Genomic DNA, 22,578 nt, shown 5'->3' on the forward strand with positions numbered 1-22,578 from the left:
AGCCATGAATCAGTGATTTAAAGGAAAAGTGTGACTTGGGAGAGGTGTGACCTGTCACCAATTTAACCTCCAGCCCAGGGAGGGAGTTAAAGCACCTTCAAGTGGGCTGAACACGCTGGGGTTCTCCAGCTCCACCACCAGCTCCAGCTGAGAGCAGTCACTCATGGGGAGCAGCTCCTCCCTGTCCACGCTGGTCCGGCCATGGATCCTCAGGGGCAGCTCCAGCACCTGCCCCACGTGCGCCTCCACCTGGCAGGGAGCGAACTCCATGGCGCTGGGCTGGCTCACATACACCTGCAAGGACAGGGCTGGGTCAGGGCTCTGCTCCCACAGCAGGGACAGGGCTGGGGCAGGGCTCTGCTCCCACAGCAGGGACAGGGCTGGGTGAGTGCTCTGCTCCCACAGCAGGGACAGGGCTGGGGCAGGGCTCTGCTCCCACAGCAGGGACAGGGCTGGGGCAGGGCTCTGCTCCCACAGCAGCTTGGGGAGCTCCCTTCTATTGCTGCTCCTGTAACTCTTCTGCTTTACAGACTCTGTAGTGTGGACTAAGCTGTATGCTATCTCCAGGAGGTTCCATCACCAGCTGGGAGAGGTTTAGCATCCATTAAAGAATCCACAGATTTCACTGCAATCACTGTGATCAAAGCTTTTATTTGCAGTATCTTTAACTACTTAATCTTCTGCAACTGGCTTCAGGATACCAAACCATATGGGACAGAGTTAAAGCTGTAATCTGTGTGGATTAACTACTCCTAAAACTACTACTACTAAAAACTTGTTCACTGAGGTCAGTAAATAGAACTCTGAAGAGCTGTTCCACAAAGAAAGCAGCTCCTAACACAGGAAAAAAGGCATTCAAAAATAACCTATTCAGATTGTGCAATACACTGCTCTGAAAGCTCAAACGGACAGAAGGTTTCTTTCTATCTTCAGGCTTTGACTTATGTTTGAGGATAAGAAGTTTTAGCTGAAAAAATCTTCATTCCTGTGTCTCCAGCTGGTAACTGCTGCACTGCTAAAAAGCAGCATCCTGGGTTGTTCACAGAATTATTTCAGAGCAAGTTGTAAGCTACATTCTGAACAGGTTTTAATTAAAGTCATACCCTTCTCTTTGGGGCCACCATATGTACTGTTCCTGCATTCCCCTCACTCCACACCACACACTGACCACCATGACCTAACAACGGGATGGTCTGCAGAGACATCACCATGTTCCTCTTGGAAGCTATATTTTTCATTGCCATTTTCTCCTAATTTTGCTATAACACTGTTTTCTCTTGGCCAGCTCAGGTATCTGCAGTCAGTCTGCAGCACTGTGCTCACTTCAGTCACTTCTCCAGGCAGAAATTTCCTTGCACATCCTGATAACACCATCACCCTTTGGTATCAAGGGAGGACACCCACCTATCACCCCACAGAATGAATTTTCAGTTTGGCTTGTCTGCTTAGATGGCCAGGCCTGGAGTCAACTACCATTTCCTTCTTGCACTTAAAACTTCCAACAGGGAAAAAGACTTGCCAAGGAAATCAGGAAGGGGCAAAAATGGGAGTAAAGTTAATGCACTGGACAGTGCTGGATTCCCTGAAGCACAAACTGAAACTAATCCCTTACCCTGCCACAGGGAAGGAAGTGGAAGGGAAATGCCTATGGCAGTCTCAGTGCCTTGGCTGTGCCCAAAAGCCATATTCAAGACCAATCACTGAACAATGAATCTCTCACCTTCATTTCTCCATAATGCAGCGGGTTCCGCACGTCCAGTGCCTGAATGATGCTGAGCCCAGGCTCACTCCCCGTGGTCATCACTCCTTTCACTGTCACTGTCCCTACTGCAGGGTCAGAAGAGGACCAGCTGAAGTTGCCACTTCCACCCTGAGCCTGAAATACAAGGAGGGAAAAATCTTTCAAACATTTAATCAAGTACACGGCTCTCACATTCCACAGCTTTGGATATTTTGGCATGAAAACCAGGAATGCACTGAGAACAGGACATACAAATAAAATAACATCTCAGAACTTCATAAGCAACAGAGAGACGAGAAGAATTTCTACCCTTCATTCAATTTCAGCTTTTCACATGCCAAAACAAATATCAAAAGTTCCATCAGAGTAAAACACAGGTGAACACTGGAGCTATTTTTTGATGTATATTGTTTTAATCTCTTTAACTTCCTCAACATTTCCTTTAACTTATTTCATAATTAAAATTTAACAAGGTGATAAATCTTGTCTAGAGGGACAGCATGGAAAACAAACAAATGTAAATTATGCAGGAACTTAGCCAGTAATTTTTACCAGGGAAAGAGAACAAAAAGAAAATGAAGAGGAGGGTAATTTCCCTTCTTCCTTCCTCTGAGCACGTGCACAACCTGATTACAGAAGGACACAGACAAATTAATAAACAGGTAGTGGTGTGTCACAGGAGATGCTTGGGATGTGGTGAGAAAGGCTCAAAGAATCCAAGAGCTCAGGATATTTGTAAAGGTATTTTAGCTGAAACAGGGAGATGAGCAGAAAACATAAAATAGAAATACCCAATTCTTAATAACTGCATGAAGCCTCATGAGGGTCCCTGGATAAACCCCAGACCCCTCACTACATTTTCTCTCTCTGGCAGTCAGTCTGCCCTGAGGAGAGGAAGGGTAAAGCTGCTTCCCCTCACCCAGAGCCTGGCAGGGAGCTCCACAGTCACTGTGAGCAATGCCCTCCCCAGAACCTCCTTGTGCTCAGCCTCACACAGCTGGCACCGCACCTCTCGTGCAACAGAAACCACCTCATTAGCACAAACAGGAACAAAGCAACCCCCAACAAACCAGACAGCTGCCAAAGGAAAGCCTGCCAGGCATTCTGATACCATCTGGAGGGAGTTACTTCAGCTATAAACAGAATTTGGCTAGATCAAAAAATCCCTTTCCATTTATTTTCAGAAAAACTTTATTCACCCATTTGAAATAGCCTGACTGAAGCTATGGAGTGGGAGGCAAACTCTAATGGAGAGGCAGGAACAGTTGAGCTGTGTGAATGCTGCTGACCAGTGGTATTGTGGGATGGAGAGACCAGAAGAAAGGTCATAGTTTCAGCAAAATTTAAATCTTGGGAGAAAAAAGTTTCTATGTTTTTATAGAAAAAGATCAGAGTAAAGTAAGAACAGTGATACAATTATTGCAGTACCATGAAGGAATGTTCTCTAGTGAAACACTTCATTGCATATGCAAGATAAGGTGAGAAGAGAACGGTGAGAGAGGTAGGAAACAAAACCACATTACCTTTCCCTTACAGGGAAAACTCCAGCAGAATTATGAAGTACTGAAAATGCAGATTTAGTACTAAGCATTTTTACCACACTCTGCTGGTGTGGTCAGGAATAGCATAAAGTAAAGCAAACTAATCCTATAGAACACATGAGTAGAAATGCAGGGCTTAACTCAATGGAGCTGGCCTTAGATTTCCACTGGAGAATGCAGTTTATTCCTGTGAGACTGATTCTCTCCATGGAGTCACTGAATCAATAAAGCTGGAAAAGACCTCTGAGATTATGAAATCCACCACTGAACCACATCCTCAGGTGCCATACTCCAGGATTTTTGAGCCCTTCCAAGGATGGTGACTCTACGACTGCCCTGGGCAGCCTGTGCCAGTGTTTGACAACTCTTCCTGAGAAAAAATTTTGTCTAACCATGAGGCTGTTTCCTCTTATCCTGTCCCTTGTTAACTGGGAGAAGAGCCTGGCACCAAGTGTCCTGCTGCCTATTTGGATATGGTTTACTTAACACAGATCCAAAAGTGAGCACCACCTTATGCTAAAAGGGAGAGGTAGGAGCTGTGCATCCAACACCCGAGTGCAGGGTCTGGGTATCACTGGCCTGGGATAAGAGTCTGGGCTGAGAAAGCACAACTTTCTCTTCCCTACTTAGATTGGAGATACTGGATACTGCAACAAAAATCATTTGCTTCATGAAGCATAAGGAATAAGTGACAGCTTGGGAGCAAAGACACACCTAGTAAACATGGAAATCATCCCTTCTGTAAATGGGCTGTGGCCTTTGCCTCCCTGGAACTTTGTATTAGGAGCACGAGGTGTGTGGCCAGTGAGGAATACTGATGTCCAAAGCTGGCAGAGTGCTGCTAATTAATCTTGCCATGCCCTTTTTGCAGTCACTTCACACTCCCATTCATATTTCCCATCCCTGCCAGCAAAGGGCAGCCTCTAATGATCGCTGTGGATCTTTGGATATAGGATGCTCCTGGAATTCCAAGCCATTCCAGGCACAGGTGTGTGGTGCATGTATGAGGGAGAGAGGAAGGGAAGACAAAAGGTGGAGGTCAGTGGAGTTTTTTATGTTTGTTGGTTTCTTGGCGCTTTTTTGAACTGTATATTAATTCCTAGGGTATTCACATTTTTTAAACATGATTCTTTTGCTAAGAGTTTTTTCTTGGGAAGCTGAAAGGCAGCAAGAGGCTTCAGAGAAAAGAAAAACAATTCTTATTTTATTTGCTTCTTCCTGTGTTGTGTCCATGTACAATGTGTTTAGAGATTGTGTACTCAAGGTGATTACTTGATTAAACTCCAGTGTGAGTTGTTTTAACTCATTGGCCAATGAGGACTCTGGAAAGAGTCATGAGTTTTCATTATTATATTTTTAACATTCAATAAGTATCTTTTCTGTATTCTTTAGTATAGTATTCTTTAATATAATATAGTATAATAAAGTTATAAATTAACTTTCTAACAAGATAGAGTCCTCCTCATCATTCCTTCTTTCGTCGGTAGCCCTGCATTTACAATAAATTCCTGTGACCAATGTCCCATGAAGTTCCTCCAAGTTAGATTTTGGATGCCACCATGCCTAAAGTATCCAAAGTCAACCCCAGCTCAGTGGTGTCATGCCCCAGTGTGCCTGCCTGAGCTGCACTCCCTGCAGCTGGGAGTGTATTCTTTGGCATACCTGGATTGTGTACCGGTACACTCCTGCTCTTGGCTGCCAAGGAAACATCAGAATGCTGGGTACAAGAGATATTGGAACATAGATCTCCACATCCTGCTGGTTTTGCACTGGAACTGGTAAGGTATGAACACCTCCATCCTGCAAAGTGCAAAAGCACAGTGTTATACACGGCACCACAGAACTTCCCAGAGTTAATGCTTAGTCCTTAGGTACAGACAAGTCCTTGAAAACACCTCAGAGAGGAAGGAAAACTATTTAGGACCATTTATGAACCGGAGTTCCTAGTGAGCCAACAGCTCCTGGCAGCAAGGTGTGCCACTGTATTAAATGAGTACTATTGATTTCTATGAAGATCCAGGTGCCCACATTAATTTAAAAGGCAAGAAGAAATACTCTTTCACTGCTCCTATTTTGAGACCTCATTTGGAGAGCCAGTCTGGAGGCTCAACATCTACATTTACTCTTTGCTCATCCCACTGTGTACAAAATTCAGCCTGAAAGAACCATTGCTCAGCCCCCCCAAACACTGGCCTTCACAGCTCTGCTGTCACTGCAGTGCCACAACCCTCTGGCACAACACACTGTTACTGCAGTTCTGAGCCAAAAACAGCTCTCAGGGGATGCCTTTCCACTGAAGAGAACATCTCTGACACAGAAAATGACCGTGGCTTATCACACTGAAGGAGCTACTAAATCCTGCTCAAGGAATCACTAAAATGATTTCACAGCAAATGGGTTGAAGTGTTGAATTTTCAAGCAAAAGCAACTCACTTCCACACCACGTGCCCTAGTTAGCCATACATTCAGCAGCCTGCCCAACCAGCAGAAAGTTAATGAATATTAATTTGGAGAAATGTGCAGGCTGATACATTTGGCAGATTGTCATTCCAGAGTTTAAGGTCACTTACCAATTGATAGCAAACTTCCCCAATGTAACTGACTGCAGAACAAGGCCAGGGTATGAGTGATGATCCTACCACAATAAAGTGTAAAATTCCCTCAGCCTGTGAGAGGCCCCTTGCCCAGCACAAGGATCTGCCACGAGAAAAGAAATCAGTGCTGTGCACCACTGCCTTAACAGGAGTTTGCCACATGCTCGGGAGCAAAATCCCACAGTCTTTAATTTAAGCAAATCCTCTGTTGACTCAATTGACAGTTTCCATGAAGAAAGGATTTTAGAATTTGGCTCTTAATCTGTTCAAACAAAGACAGCTCAGCCCCATGTAATTCTTAGGTTTCCTTTTGCTAGGAAGTCACTACTGCACAGCTCAATTATTTTTAGGCCTACCAGTGAAGCAGAGGAGTTTTCACAAAGACACACCTGATCAACTACTGATGTCAGTGCAGCATCAATCGTGGTCTGCCCCGCCTTCACAGCCCTCACATAATGATAGGACCCATTCAGGGAGGACTGCAGCACCTCAAAGTGTTCTTTGGACAGCTCTGCAGTAATTCGGATATTCTAAAACCAAAACATGAAACAGAAATTGCCACAGGTGACTGACATCAATGGAGGACAGAAAACCCTGAACACACACAACAGGTCAGTGAGCAAACCACTGTTTAATAACACAGCTCAAAGACACTGGGACTGTGGAAACTCTCCCTATGGAAGTTTAAGTCTTTCAGTAAGATTTTACCTTTAGACATAACATTAACTCCACAGAAAGTTTTTTCTTAAACTATCAGCAACATGTAATTTAACATGAAAGTACCCATATTTATACCACTAAATAATTCATATTTTACAGTATTCTTCTAATCTTTTCCCTCTTCAACACAAAAGAACACATTCATATATTGCCTCAACAGCACACTGCTGAGATCTAGCTCAAACTCAGATCTGTATCCCAAAAGCAATTGTGGGCAAATAAAATAATATTCCCCTAGCTCCAATACTCTGAAAAGCAATAATTTAATAAATTTTTTCTTGTTTCAACTGAACTATTTCAATTTCGCTTCTTTTGCAGTTTTTTAATAACTATGTATATTTGCTACCTAGTATATAGAACTTAGGAAGTAGCTCTTCCCTGTGAGGGTCGGCAGGCCCTGGCACAGGGTGCCCAGAGCAGCTGTGGCTGCCCCTGGATCCCTGGCGGTGCCCAAGGCCAGGCTGGACAGGGCTGGGAGCAGCCTGGGACAGTGGGAGGTGTCCCTGCCATGGCAGGGGTGGCACTGGATGATTTAAGGCTGCTCCAAGCCCCATCTAACCTGAAAGATTTTGCCCAACTTCCATTTTTTTCTATATCACTTAAGACTCCAATAATTTCACATGAATCACCCAGAATGCTTTATTTTTAAAAAGTAATGACAACAAAACAAATGGGAAAAAAAAAAGGCAAGAAACAACAAGCTTTGCACTGTCCTGTCTCAATGCAAATAAGAAACCACTCAAATAATTTCAAAGCAAGTTGGGATTTAGGAGACAGTCACTGAAAAGTATCTAAACATTTCAACTTACATCAGATAAATACACCTTATTGCTTGATTTATCATACACGTCAACTGTAATTTCATAAAGCCTGCCCGTCTCCAGGACCCATCTGTCACCTGGATGAACTGTAAATCCTGCAAAAGAGGAAATATTGAACTGCACAAACCAACAGCCTCTTTATCTAATGGAGAAAAGCATTTTGCTTCTGGTGCCCACACACTGCAGATGAACATTCATTATTTTAAACTGCTGACTACAGAGATAAAAGAAAGTACATAAAACCCATTTCACATTGAGCTACTTTTATGAATAAAATTACTTTTCTGTGAAAACTAACACTGAACGGAAGCGTGGAGCTACAGCATGAAAATCAGCAAGAAGGCCAGAAATTGCAATAAGCAACGAGGAAGAGTGCAGCAATAAATACCAACCCAAATATGCAGGAGGCACCACATAGACAGTGCTGTTGGGCAGCCTGGACACGCCCTGCATGCGGATACCTGCGGGCTCAGTCAAGGAACACACGGCCCCTGCACAGGACCAGCTTCCTCCTGGGACTCCTCTGCCTCTGGGGCTATTGTACAGCTAATGTACACTGCAAATAAACATTATCCCCACTGCAAGGCAGTGAGCTCTTTGGAGAGAACTCACTAGAGAATATAACGACTGAAATATAAAAATTAAATAAAGCCCCATACATTTCTACAGTGACTGAGGGGAACAGACATGATTTAAGTGATCTTTTGCCAGCTTAATTTGTTAAAACATTCCAAGGCATCAGACAGCTCTGCTGAGACTGAATGCACAGCAGTGCTGCTTTCCATGGCTCCTGGTTTCCAGACTCTCAGCACAAATGAGGATAACTTGATCTTTCTGTGTCGCCAAGGGTGGAAAGCTTGTCTCCTGCCACAGAGAGGTGGCTGGAGAAGCATTCCTGAGGAAGGATACTCTTGTGCACCAGGATGATGTTGGTCTGGCCCTGCTGCAATGCAGTCACAGTGGACGTTGCCTGGTCCAGCTTGGCAACTGGCCAGGAGGGATCTCCCTTGGGATGGAGGATGTTGTTCTGGAGCTGCAGCTCGTACTGCTCTGATGGCATTGCTATTTCTGGAGGTGAAACAAAACAGAGGAAACAATAAAAGCAGGTGTTGCAGTGTTTAGCTGCTGCTAATTATTGCTGATTATTTTTTATTGACGCCTAGTGCACATATTAAATCAATATTTTCAGTGTCTTGAAAAATAGCACTTCTGTCATCACATCAACACACACACACACACAAAAACAAGCTTCTTGGCAAATTTAGTATCTGTGAAACTGCAATTCTCAACTAATATCATCTCAGTATTTAGACCTGACATTTAACTGATTTCCAGCTTCAAAAAAAAAAAAGAAGACAAAAGGGAGAAAAAGAAAAAGGAGGGAAAACTCAAGGCACTGCATTTTGAAATGGGCATAAAGCCAGCTAACCCACATTTATAAAGGCTTCACCTTGTGGAGCAAATCCATTTGCCAATAAAACTTTTCCTGTTAGAAAAGTTACTAATCTAAATTTGATTTAAGTAAGAAAGTCAGTCAGTTCCTTAGCGACTGTCAACATCTAAAATGACAGTGTTAGCTCCTATTTTAAGTTACCCTTGTCTCCACATCCTTGACAAATCTGCAAGAGTATATTCTTAACAGTCACAATTTTTTTTTTGACTGAAAGAACTAAGCAGTTGTATCACTGTGTGCCTTAGGAAAACAGTATTAAACATTAACAAAGCAGTTTAAACACAATTAAAAATTTCTCAGCAGTTAAAAATTCACACAAAGCATTAAAAAATAAAAATAAATGAGAAAAGAACAGACCTGTGATCTTCCCTTGCCTCAGTTTCTGAACTCTGTACTGAATTGATGTTCCTACCAGAAGATAAATGTCATATGCTGGATTTAAAAGGATATTTTCCAAAATAAGCAATCTGACTTCCGCAGGCTGTACATCCTGTTGATGGAGGGGGAAAGAAAAGTAACCACATTAAAAGCAGCTCACTTGTTTGAAGCAGACCATGCAGCAGGAACTTAGAAATCTGGAAGTGAAAAACATTATTTGCTGCAATTGGCTCTTTAGTTTCATCTCAACTTTTGTTACAACAGGGCAATGCAAGGGACAGTGACTGGGACAGAGATCTGCTCTGTGCACACAGTGCAAGAATCAAGAAAAAAATCATGCCTGTATGAAGATCATTTTGGAGAATACAGAAAAACTTGAGACAGATGCTCATTCAGACATTCAGAAATCCATCTTCCCCCTTGACATTCAGAAATCTTACCTTGTAGATGCTTTCCTGAAGTCTTGCCTTTAATTTAGAACTCCCTGTTTTCATACCAGACACCAGAATGGTATCTCCTTGCTTGGCAACTTTTTCCATTTCCAATATATAGGAAGGTGGGATGTAAGTGGATTCTAAGAACTTGAGTATACTAAAAGGTGAATCACAAAGTGAATAGAAAATTGTTAAACAACCTTTGTAACCCACAGAGAAACACCACCAGCATCTACTCCCAGCCACTTTCAATTTTAAGCCAATTTAAGATGTTTGCCTGGGACCAGATATCCAAATTTTACTCATTCTTTGAGGTATCTGCAGCTAATTTCTGTGACAGATAAGTTTGTCTGAAGCTTGCTTGTGAGCTATCAGAAGACTGCATATGTTGTCTACAATGACCTCTCCAGTTTGTTCAGTAGGTGAGACTGCAAAAACTCTCTCTGTGTTGTAAAAGAATTGATGTGCAAGACCCAAAGCTCATGTTTATAAAAGCAAACCCAGAATGTAACTCTGACCTCCCTCAAGAAGCCAGGATGTATTTTATAAATGACTATGAAAATCACGTACAAGCAGAAAACTTGTAGTAACTGTTAGAAATTTCAGTGAGAAGTGGCAGAAGAGAGGAAAGGAATTTGCAATGTATGGGCAAATGACAGGAAATTTTGGAAAAAGGAGCATGTTTTACAGAGTGTCACCTTCTGTATGCACATGATCTGCTTGGCTTCATGTGCACTTTCAGAGTAAAACCAGTAGAGCCATATGGAGAACAGTTATGGATATTAACGTTTTCATGACAATTTATGATTTATTTCACAAAGCTGCACCACCTGTAGAACATTTTAATGCTATCATAGTTATGCTAACAGTAGAGCATATATCAATATTAGTCTGGTTAAAATCACATCAGCAAATACTTATACTGAAAGAAAAAGCTCCATATGTACCAGGACTTGGGATACCCAGTCCCACCGAACCATTCATTCTGGCTCTCACTTGTACCTGCAGCTTCAGGTGTATTATGGGCTTAGCAGGCTTTCCCCGGCCAATGCTGCTTCTCTAAGGCTGCAAAATCAGTTTGTGTTTGCCCAGGGGCAAAGCCTTGCTGGCTCCCCCCACTCCACTTGCAGTGTATGAGGAGACAGAGTTTGAGGATGGAAGTTGGCTGTTAACCATTGTGCTCTGTAGGAGAACTGGTTTCCCCACAAGGAATCCTATTTCAACACCAGAACTAAGCGTCCACTGACACCTGAAACTCTTAATGTTTGGAGAGCTCCTTTCTGAAATGGAAGGGGACTTTTATTCCTCAAAAAGCTAAAAATAAAAATCTGCTGAAATCCTGAGATAACAATCCTACTGATAAATCTTCCTTTTGCATGAGATGTTCCAGCAAGATCAACTGCATCTGTTTATTTCTAACTATTGCATCAGAGCTACCAGAGCTGCTCACTATCAGCTAAACTAAAGAGAGAACAAGGTGCCCAGGCTGTCGAGTAGCTTAAAAAACCCAACCTGAAACAACTGACCCTTAACATTATAATTTTAGGCATCAGTTCAATAAACTGCCTAGATGTGGGGAAGTATTTTTGGCACATCAGACTGAACAAATCCTTTGAGAGCAAAGGAAATTACTTTACCGCAGAGCGTTGTGGGAGTCTGAGAAGCCATCGGCCTCTGGGTCCTTCACCACTGTCCAGTCAAACACCAACCCTGCCAGAGTGCTGAAAGTGTTTCCTACAAATCAAACAACCAGATGAAAACAAAAACAGAACAAGCATAGAGTCTCATTGGAACATAAACCATGGCTTATTTCCCTGGGAAATTTCTCTATTTTATCCCTGCAAGAAGAACCATGAAGCACCCTCGAGTTTGCACAACACCAAGCCACGAATCCAGCACTACACATAGGATAAAAACAAATTTACTTTTCACTATTAACATATCACCGTACTTCACGTGGCATTCATGGTTTACAAACACAGGTGGGATGGGCACAGTAACCAAAACAATTAATTCCACCTTTTATAGCAGCTTGACACATTATTTCCCCTCAGTAGTTGTCCTAAAAATCCCTTGCCTGGAGTGCTATGTGTGCACAAAACTTGATTGTTGAAAGCATGGAATTCTTAGCAGATCATGGTTCTTTTTCTGATACGACAGACTACAAAAAGCATTCGTTTTCTGCTCCTATTAAATAACAATGCATTCACAAACGCACTGACTCTTGTGAGCCTAAATGGTGTGTCCAAAAAGTGAGTGTTTGTGTAGTAATTAAACAGATTGAGCAATAGGTGATTGGTCTCAAACATCACCTCTGAACCTCCTGTCAGATACCTGACTGTTCACAAAAACATCCTTTTGCAAAATTCTTTAGACTACCACAGCCCAAAAGAAAAAAAAAGAAAAAAGAACAGACAACTTCACAATGTATTATCCAGAGAAACTCCTTCAAAATCTCCACTTGGCTTCAAACAATCAACAGTGTGACAAATAAAGCTGGTGCATCTATCAGACAGCTAGAACTTTTAATATAAATTTAATTTCCTACAAGCAGATCTCTTACCTTCTGAATCCAAAGCATGAATTTTGAGCTCCAGTGGTGAATCCTCAAGGTAGAGCTCTCTTGTTGTGGACACAATTTGGATGCCATGAATTAAATCAACGATGGCGTCACAGCGAATCACTTGGCCAGTCACTTGAAGAGACATCAGAAAGAGCACAAGAAAGCACAACACTGCATGGGCTCATCAAGAGCAACAATAAAGTCAAGATGCACCTCAAATTTCGCCAGCGACACAAGACACTGACGGAACTGAAACTTGGTCATGACCTCCATGAAGAAACTCGTGGTCAAACGGTGGCTCAGAAAGCAAGAGAAGCAGTTCCCTTCCTCACTGGACTGCAGAAACTCTGATCTCCATCTGCACTGACAGGTACAGTGGGAGCTGTCTGGGAGTGCTTATGCAGAGTTGCTGCAGTGCTCTCATGGCCCACAGACATCAATGGCTTTAACCCACAGACAACAAACACCCACAAACTCCTTCAGTAAGTGACTGCACGGCATTGGTGGTGCCTCTCTGTCACTATAAAAGCTAACCAGGTATATTGCATGACAGACACAAAATGTGTATGATTCCACCTTTTTCGAATGTCAAGCACCCAAATTTGTGTTACTCATTTTTATTAAACACTTTTTTATATTTCAGTCACACCCTCAATTTGTGGATTTTGGGGAGTCAGGGGTTTTAAGAATTACCTTTTTCCTGAGTGCATCATTAAAATCATTAACACTTCTCTTAGGCAAACAGAAGTTAAAACCCACACCCACGGGAAGTCTAAAATGACTGTGCATAGGAACTGAAACGTGCCTGCGCACCCCCAGATCTCAGCTTTGTTCCCTGAGGTCGGCAGGGTGCCCGGAGAGGCGGGGGTCGCTCAGACTCACGTGTGTCCTCGGCAGAGATGATGGTGGTGAGGCGCGTGGGCTGCGAGGAGCGCGCCTGGACCAGCGCTCTCTGCGAGCAGCGGACGCCGGCCGGGCCCAGCGGCTCGATGCTCGCCACCTCGGGCCGCGTGGAGAACCTGCGGGTGGGGACCGTCAGCACTGCGGCTCGGCTCTGCCCTCACACCGCCCCGGCGATTCACCTGCGCGCCCAGCGGCTGCCTCTGGGAGAGCTGGATGGCAGCAGCGCCTCGAGGACCCCAGCGCAGGGAAAGGCCAGGCCAGAGGCAGGGCAGGCAAGCTCAGCATTCTCTGCACCACGGAATCAACCAACCTTCCCCTAAGCCCGGGGAGCAGGGCATTACTTAGCGGAGCCCAGCTCTCCCAGTGCGCCAAAACCGTCGAGATAAAACAACAACAAAAGTCAGAGAGTTGTTAAAAACCAAGCCGCCTGAAAGAAAATCTGAGCTAGCAGCAATACACATCTGAGGGGGAACTGCAGTGAAAAGTTCCAGCAGCCAAAGCAAATCCCTCCGGACCCTCAGCCCTGTGCCCGACCGGTGCCAGCTGCTGCTCCCCGGGCAGCAGGGAGGGAACAGCCCCGGTTGTGTGCCCGGGATCCGCTCACAAGGGCCCTTTGAAGGATTAAAACAATGAAAGCAAGCACTGATGGGTGACAAAGCTGCTCGGGAATTGCTTCTCCGGATGATGACAGCAGCTCTGATGAAAACGCTGCGCTATCTGGTAAATGCAGCCTTAACCGGGCACTGGACCCCCCCAGTAAAGATGGGGAAGCTGGATGGGGTTGGAGTTTTTCTCTAGAAGATGTACAAAAATGCCCACCTGGGATGTGTGGGGAAAATTCTCTAACCAGCAAGGAGCAGGATGGGAGCTCCAAACAAACAGCAATGCCATGTATGCCTGAATCCCCAGATACAGATTTCACCTCCTTCTCCTGCCAGCACAACCAACAAATCCACACCAGCGAAAAACTGAATTTCTCCTTAACTAAAATCCTATCTATTGAAAAACAACACATCACACCACACTCAATTATCTGAGAGTTAACAGCTGCAGCCCAGGTGAGCACAGACCTCTGCTGTAGCCACTGCAATAGAACTGCAAATCCTGTTTCAAATCTTAAGCTCCCAAAAGTATTTTGCTTGCACAAGGAGTAGTTTTAAAGGATTTTGAAACGACAATACCAACTGCTGACCCAGAATTTCAAAGTACTTTATCTGATCAAGGAAAAAACAGCCCACAGCAGTATGCAATGGGCAATTTAAACACCAATTAAAAGCTTAAACCTGAAAATTGTTTGTTTATATCTAGTCTATATACCTAAACAAAGTACACAAATATGTGCATATTTTTTATAGTAGGTTTTACACTGTTTCTAAAATAACATGATTTTCTGTATTAGTAGCACACAGCTCTACTCTAAAAAATTAAAATATGTTTTAAAGATTATAAGTGAGCAATTAGTTATTTTCCTGTTGTTCTGTTGTTCTCAGGCAACCATGAAAGAGTTTTCCAACACTGACAAGTTTCTTTAAACAATATTAGCATTCACCACAAGTAAGGCTTTTCCTGTACTTGCCTCGCTGGCTTTTGAAGCTGAGCATGTGCATTTCACTTAGTCTGCATGCAGGTATTTTTAAATAAGTGTTATATGTAGGAAATTGACTTTTATTTCGCTCTTTACACAGCTTAATACTCTCTACCATTAGATTTTTTGTTATTAATTTGAGGATTTTGCATTCTTGCAGTCTGGTATTGATTGTGTTTACAACACAACAGGGGTTTCACTGTGGTTTGTATTTGTTCTTTTAATATCTGGCTATGAATTGTAATACAAAACCACTGTGGTTTGCACTAATAGCAGTGTTGTAAAATGGAATCTAATTACAGGATACTTTTCAGACTAGAAAAAGGGAGGAACAAAGATCAACAAAAATTAAATTTTAACTGTAAACATACATACACTCCCCAATTTTAAAGGAACTTTCAAGCTTTTACAGCTAAAAGCCAGTCACTGCAGTAGAGAAACTGAGATTAGACACTACTTGGCTTCTAGTAGTAGTTTAAGAGGCAGAATATTAGCTGAATGTCTTTTTTTCTAATACAAATTTTACTCAAGTGGGCCTTTCTGAGGCTTGGTTTCGTATTGATTTATATTTAAGAACAATCTGCACAATCAGTATTTTTTCCAGCAGAACATAGGAAGTATCTGATGACCCCTCTATCATTCAGCAATATCATAAGCACATTCTGTTTACAGCTACCTGGATGCAGGGCCAAGCACAGAGAGGCAAAGGCATTAATCAGCCAGGCTGGGGATTACAGCAGCACTACACTGGGATCACTACTGGCTCCTGGATGGGCAAGAAAAAGAAACTTCAGCTTTAAGTGACAAAAAATGTAATTTATATCCCCTGCCAACTACAGCAGCTCTTCAGCAGCATGTCAGTGTGTGACATTGAGAGCTGGGCTTGTCAGAAGGCAAAATTAGATCCTGAGAAGCCAGCAATGGGAAGCATTTCTGGCACTTGCTCTGGATCCCATGCCAGCGCCTGTAAGAAACAGCAAGGGAGGCAGGAAGCACTTGAAAGAAGAGTGAGGAGGGAAGGGGAAAAAAAGCTCACAAAAGTCCCCAATTTGTATTTCCTTCAGAGTAAAATCCTACTTGCTGAGGAATGAATGGCACCGGCAAAGAGGCCGCCAGTCCTCTTGGCAATTTCTGCTTCGTTCACCATTTCCATCCCCCTCCAGGGCCCCAGACACAGAAACAAGATTGTCTCCACACATCTACCCAAGCCCATGCCTGTGTTCTTCATTGACTGGTCTGTAACACCACATGTCAATACCTCAGCAGATTATAATTCATTTATTTATCAGTTGGTTCAAAGATCAGGCACCTGTTCCTGTTTCTCTCCCTGGCAACTCTCTGCTGATTCTCATTGCTCCAGTGTTTTATACTGTTCTGCCAGCTCCTCAGACTAAACTCAGCTGACTGAGTCAGCAAAAATCCACCTCTCTGGAGCTGCACCACAACTGTCAGCTGATCTGATCATTTAGAATTTTATCAGGCATTTGGGCCAGAAATTGGGTAGTAAAAGTTTCCAAGAGTTCGGGAAGATTGGACTGACCAGTACACCAGGGACGTTTTATAGTCACTCTTGGGACTAAAAAATGAGCAAAAGTCTAAACCATTTATTTCATGGGTGTTGAGCAATGAAATGCTGGCCAAAACAAACAAGTCCCTAATCCTTCTGTCTGCCTTAACAGAACAGGTGATGCTCAGACTGAGAAAAAGCTTTTTTCAACAGTAAACCTGCACTGATATTCACACATCACCTAAGGGAAACAATATTATTTCTTGTGCCTCCTGGGCTCTGTGAGAACACTTCTGCTACAGACTCACACCCCCTGCTCTGGGTCTGAGCCAACACTCTCAGGTAACACACACACCTGAGCCACAGCAGCACAGCCCCTCTCACTTTACCACCCTGCACACCCCAAACCAACTCTGAGCTCCTGCTGGCACTTCCAAGAGCCCGAAGCCCTGCTGGGAAAGCACAGCCAGGTGAGTCAGGCAGAGGGAGAACACCCTGCTGCACACTGCAACGCCTTGCAAGAGGGAAATGCAGAGCAGGTGAGAAATAACAAACATTTAAGATGTCACTTCACAATATGGAAGTTAACAGTATCTCTGTGAGATACTGTTAACACAAAGCATTTTTCAGCAAGAGTCAGTCGGGCTTTTTTAGGCCCGTGGTAAAACAGGTGATCCAGGAAACAACACAACTCCCAGATTGCCAGGGATGAGACTATTGGTCTTGGAGCAAAGCAACAGATCTCAATGAGCACTACTGATACAGGGTTTTAAAAGCAGACAACCCAGCACATGGAGAGTAAGATCCATTTACAACAAAAACACGACAAGGTAAGGAGCCAGAAAATGAGCTTTGCCAGCCAGCCACGCCAGCAGCAGCACTGTGCAGTGGGTTTGGGCTCTCTGGGATATCTGTGCATCCCACCGCATCTCTCCCTTCACCACTGTGCTACCAGCTCCTCTCCCACAGCAATTACCTCAATGCAAACCCCACAGTGAAGCTTCAGGAGCACACACACACCTTTCATTAAGGTGGCAATAAACTCCTTTTCAACTCCAGCAGCCCTCACCATGTATCTCAATTCTACACTCAATGGAAATAATGAAATATGTAAACATATTTGTACACTGCAGATAATTTCTGCTACAAACACCCAGCCATGGAGAGTACCTTGGGGGGAAATGGGTTTTTGGTGTGTGTGTTCCCCTCCTCTCCCTGACAACGTTATTATGGTATGACAGGTTTCAAGGAGAAAATTCTGCTTCTGAAAGCTTTCATTCTTTCAGGTGTAATTTATGGATTAAGGTAGTTAAAAGACAAATACAGATGCAATATAAATGCTAAATATATCTGCACAGACTGTATTTTATGCCTGAAAATAACACCATGTACAATATTTACAGATGGAAATACTGTGTGCTTTGAAAACAAAGCTTTTTCCAAAAAAATTATTTTAATATAAAGGCAACCCAAACTCCAGAAGGCATGAGCATCTTGAAAATCAGAAAATACTTTAGAGCCATGCTTGCAATTTTACCACTACTCCCAGTCTGCTGGGATGATAATAGAATTTGACCTTTTCCCTCTCAATCAGTGGAATTCTCAGACACCACTACAATCACTTTGAAAATATCCTACTTTCAGAGGTAAACTTGAAGGCTGAAAGGGAAACTGGGGAAAAAAGGTCACAGCATGCTATAGACTGATCTTTCAGGAAATTGGACACTTGCCTTTGAATTCTGGACGCTTGAGATGAGTAATGCAGACCTTCAAAAGGTGTCATTTGCTATCAGATGCTGCTGAACAACCAGAACAGCCCTCACAGGCCACCTCTAACCCCACAATCTCCCGTATTACAAACCCCCAGTTCCCTCTCCAGACACAGAGGGCCTGAATCTGACCACTTCCATTCAAATCCTTGCTTTCACGCACACAAACACACCCATCATTTCTCAAACGTGAGGAGGAGTCACTCCTTCCCAAGCCACTGCATTTGGTACTTCCTAAATTGCTCAGTTCAACAGGCCCTGTCCAGGAGCAGCTCCTTGAGAGAGACAGGAACCCTGCCAGCAAGGGGCTGTGCTGCTGTTCCTCCAGACACATTTCTTCCTAACCCCCCCAGTTCCAGGCCTGTGGGACAAGGAGGAGGAGGGAGAGAGCCCCAGATGCAACTGCAGCCTCTGCTCGGGCACACACACACAGCTCCTGCTTCCTCCAGAGGCTTTGCTGAGCACACCTCGAGTTTCACAACCCACATCCTGCCAGGCCTCGCAAAGCAGAAGCGAATAAATGCCCATTTACAAGCCACAGAAAATAACAGCACACACAAGGTGAATCAGGTGTAATTTCCTTAATTCCCAACCAAAATTCTTCTCTGAAGGGCAGAGGGAGAGGATGGAAAAGGATGTTGAGGTCTGTCTGCATGAGGGATATGAGTCATTGCTGCAAACAGCACCAACAGAACATGCTCTGAAGTGCACAAAAATCACCTCCATTAGAGATACGACTGTGAGTCAAATCCGGCATTTCTCTGGAGAACAATCTTACATCTTTTCATCTACAGACTTCAGAATGAGATTAGCAAAGATCTCCGTGCTTCTGACAGTGGGACAGCACCTGGCATGTGCAGGAATGGCTGCAGCCAATCCGACGTTACGTCACAGCTCACTGGCAAACAGGAAAGGGAGTCTGTACCTCCAGATTTTACCAGTGCTTTGATGAGCTTTGGGGTTTAGCTTTATGCAATGTACTTTACCTCACAAACCAAACCCTTTTAAAGGCTCAGCAGCCTTCAAAAATTCGAGTAAGGAAAGAGAAAAAACCCACAGTTCTGAGATTTTCACTAACATGGTCCATTAAAAATTAAATTACATGACCACAAGCAGCTCATCTAGGAACTTTCATTTTGTTGACTTCTGGATGAAATTAATTACTGCTCTTCTGCATAAGCACCCTCAAATATAGCAATTGTAACAGACCAAAGGTTTGTACCCAGCCCAGAGAAAAGAAATATACAACAACCAAGCAAAGAAATGCAGAGAATGAAAATGCAGCCCTTTAAGATGCATTTCAGTAACTGCCAAACAGAAAACTGAAAACTGCTACACGCATCCATCTGGCACATATGGAAGTATCATCCTAAATGTACCTCGACTGCTGCTTCTGTTTCAGGTGGGTACCTCCTGCTCATTACTGATTAAGTTCCTATTCTGGAGCTCTACAGAAAGGACAAGGAGTTGGCAACATTTGTTTAACATGAAGACCACTGTGAGCTTTCTAAATGTGCACATGCTGAGGGACCTGCCCTCAGCCTCTGTGCCCAACCCTGCCCAGTCCTGCTCCCTGTGCGAGGCAGGAAGGGGATCCCAGCCAGAAGTTCCTGGAGTACATCCCACGTGCTCAACACTGAGAAAGCCGGGAAAGCTTTCACTTTTAAAGCTCGACTTCACTATCCCAGGTGAAGTCTTTAGGGTGCTGTTGCCTACACTTAGAGCAGCACTGAGAGGCTCCCGACTCAGCTACGACTCATTTATGTGCACACCCTGAGCTCAAGGCTGCCAGGACCCTCATTACCGACTACAGCAAGAGAAAGGGCATTTCCACACCAGCAGCAGAGTTCTGGGTGCTGTCCCTGCACACGCGGGACTGTGGCGATGTGTGTGTGTGTGTGGGGTGGCACTTCGGCTGTGTGTGTGTGTGGGGTGGCACTGAGGCCGTGTGTGTGTGTGTGTGTGTGGGGTGGCACTTCGGCTGTGTGTGTGTGTGGGGTGGCACTGAGGCCGTGTGTGTGTGTGTGTGGGGTGGCACTGTGACCATGTGTGTGTGTGTGGGGTGGCACTGTGACCATGTGTGTGTGTGGGGTGGCACTGAGGCCATGTGTGTGTGTGGGGTGGCACTGAGGCCGTGTGTGCATAGGCAGGCACTGCGGGAGTGCAGGGCAGCAGGGTGAGCACATGGGCAGTGTGGAGGCAGAGTGGGCACGGTACGTGCAGAAGCAGCTGGAGCGTTTGGGGGGTGTGGGGTACGAGGAGAAGCAGGTGGACACGTGTGGGGTGTGTGGGGTGTGTGCACACGGGGTGTGAGGCACATGTCGGGCACGGAGCCATGGCGGGAAGCTTCCTTTACAAGCAGGGACCTTCTGCTCAGGGCCCGGCCTGCAGACACTGCCCCCCTCCAGCGGGTTTAACCCCCACTGCACAAAACAACCTTTCCCCTCAGGGATTATCTCCAAGTCTGTTCCCGCACTGCTGGGCCGCCCAAACCCACCCGCAGCGAGGTAAAAGCGGTGAGAGAGGGCCCGGCTGCCCCGGGAGCCGTCAGGCCCCGCCGCGGGCCGAGAAGCCGCCGCAGGTGCCGGCGGGGGGAGAAGCGGACAAAGGGCGGCGGCACCTGCACTCACCATCGGTAGCAACCCTCGCTGGCCTCTAGCGTGAAGTTGACGCGGGTGCCGCGGGTGAAAGGAAGCAGCACCTTGGGGGTGTTGAGCTTGGAGGAGGCGGCGAGGTGCAGCAGCAGGAGCAGAGGCAGCGCCCCGGGCGCGGGGGGAGCCATGCTGCGCGCCGGCGGGACCGTGCGGGGCGCGAAAGTGCGGCGGGAGCGGCGCGGCGGGGCCGGGCCGGGCCGGGCAGGGCGGCCCGGGGGCAGGGCCTCCCCCCGCCCTCCGCCCCCCGGGGCCGCACCGCCCTCCCTCGGGGGAACTCCAGCGGCGCCAACAGCGAGGCGCTGGTGCTTTGAAAAACCTCCTTTCCTCCGGGCCTAACCACAAGCATCTCCTAGGAGTCGCGCTCCAGACCTTCCCCGGAAAGGCTCCAGCACCTCAATGACTGTTATGTCGTGGGGTACCAAAGCTGAGTGCAGGATTCAAAGCGTGGCTTCACCCGAGCCCAGCACAGGGGGACGGTCACGGGCCTGGTCCTGCTGCCACCCCAGTGCTGGAGCAAGCCAGGTGCCGTTGGCCTTCCTGGCCGCCTTCATGCTCCCCGGGCACACTGGTGCTAACAGCCATGCTAAGCTGCAGTTCATTCATTGCCGTAGCATCTCAGAATGGTTTGGGTTGGAAGGGACCTTAAATCACCGACTCCCACCCCTGCCATCGCAGTGACCCCTCCCACTGTCCCAGGCTGCTCCAAGCCCCAGTGTCCAGCCTGGCCTTGGGCACTGCCAGGGATCCAGGGGCAGCCACAGCTGCTCTGGGCACCCTGTGCCAGGGCCTGCCCACCCTCACAGGGAGAAATTTCTTCTTAACATCTAATCTCAAAACACCTCTCTTTCGGTCTGAAGGCATTCTCCCTTTTCCTGTCACCCCAGGCCCTTGCAAAGAGCCTCCCCCCATCTTTTTTGTCAGTGCCTTAAGGTACTGGAAGGCCACAATTAAGTCACCCCAAAGCTTATCCAGGCTAAACAAACCCAATTGTCCCAGCCTTTCTTTGTATGAGAGATGCTCCATGTGCAGAGGATCTGCCTGTCCTTACCTATGACAGAGGGATGGTACATGTATGCATCAGGAAAATGGATTTCAGGAAGAGTGCAAGCTTTTTGGAGCAAAGATCATGAAATCCTGCCCAGAAGATCAGCCTGCTGCCCAGGGACACCAGCTAAGAGTTTACCCAGCTCTAATTTAGGTGGTATTACTGAAGTTAACCAGTTCTCATTTATTCTAAGCAAGTAAATTTATACAGGATGTTCTCTTTACATAGGAGCACTTTATGCACTATTTATTCAGCTTGTGTTTTATTTATCAGTACCTCAGCAATGCTGTTCCACTTTCTATCCCAGAGGAATGTGTACTCCTGGACAGTTCACTTCTCCCTGCAGCTTCTGTGTGTGTATTACTCATTTTCTGATTGCACATCATGAAATTGTGTGGTCTGATTTCCAGAAGAGCTGAACTTTGCAGCTGCAATTTAAGTCAATAGGGGCTGGGCCTAGAAAGATGTGCAATGTTAAAGATGTTGGCAAATCAAGCCCTTGCACTTTAAATCGCTCCCCAGCTAAAATACTGAGGGTTGTTTATTTTGTTTACTTTTTCTCTCAATGAAGTTGTAACCTTTCTTTGTAGGCTTGTTAGGAAGATAAGTTCAGTAAAGACTGGGATATTAGGGAGGAATGTGATAAAATCGCCCATGACTAAACAGTACGATGTGTTTACAGTTAGTACAATTACAACCGAGTAAATAAGAGGTAGATAGTGAGTACTTTGCATCCTGTGCTGTGAATGAGGTGAGGAAATGTCTGTATCCCAGTACTTCCAGCTTTAAAAGCAGAGTGTGCAATCTCAGAACTTATTTCCTTTCTCTCATCAGCAGTGGTGGTGATGATGAGTGTTCAATGTGAGAACA

The 22,578-nt window shown here is 45.2% G+C and overlaps 1 protein-coding gene across 1 annotated transcript in view; it reads right to left on the reverse strand.

Moving 5' to 3' along the window:
• NUP210 (nucleoporin 210) overlaps nucleotides 1-20,791 on the reverse strand; it is a 49,261-nt gene extending 28,470 nt beyond the window's left edge. Inside the window, exons 1-13 of the mRNA XM_054280899.1 lie at nucleotides 20,640-20,791; nucleotides 13,128-13,264; nucleotides 12,246-12,377; nucleotides 11,320-11,416; nucleotides 9,689-9,839; nucleotides 9,228-9,360; nucleotides 8,327-8,485; nucleotides 7,810-7,878; nucleotides 7,406-7,512; nucleotides 6,266-6,406; nucleotides 4,945-5,082; nucleotides 1,721-1,876; nucleotides 96-294 (exon numbers count right to left, since the gene is read on the reverse strand). Of these exons, the coding sequence (XP_054136874.1) occupies nucleotides 96-294; nucleotides 1,721-1,876; nucleotides 4,945-5,082; nucleotides 6,266-6,406; nucleotides 7,406-7,512; nucleotides 7,810-7,878; nucleotides 8,327-8,485; nucleotides 9,228-9,360; nucleotides 9,689-9,839; nucleotides 11,320-11,416; nucleotides 12,246-12,377; nucleotides 13,128-13,264; nucleotides 20,640-20,791 (1,771 nt within the window). The remainder of the gene's footprint in view (nucleotides 1-95; nucleotides 295-1,720; nucleotides 1,877-4,944; nucleotides 5,083-6,265; nucleotides 6,407-7,405; nucleotides 7,513-7,809; nucleotides 7,879-8,326; nucleotides 8,486-9,227; nucleotides 9,361-9,688; nucleotides 9,840-11,319; nucleotides 11,417-12,245; nucleotides 12,378-13,127; nucleotides 13,265-20,639) is intronic.
• Between the last annotated feature and the right edge of the window lie 1,787 nt (nucleotides 20,792-22,578).

The sequence above is a fragment of the Melozone crissalis genome, unplaced genomic scaffold (assembly GCF_028551555.1).
Source record: "Melozone crissalis strain CALT ecotype California unplaced genomic scaffold, PUWL_Pcris_2 ptg000029l_1, whole genome shotgun sequence".
Taxonomy (NCBI): domain Eukaryota; kingdom Metazoa; phylum Chordata; class Aves; order Passeriformes; family Passerellidae; genus Melozone; species Melozone crissalis.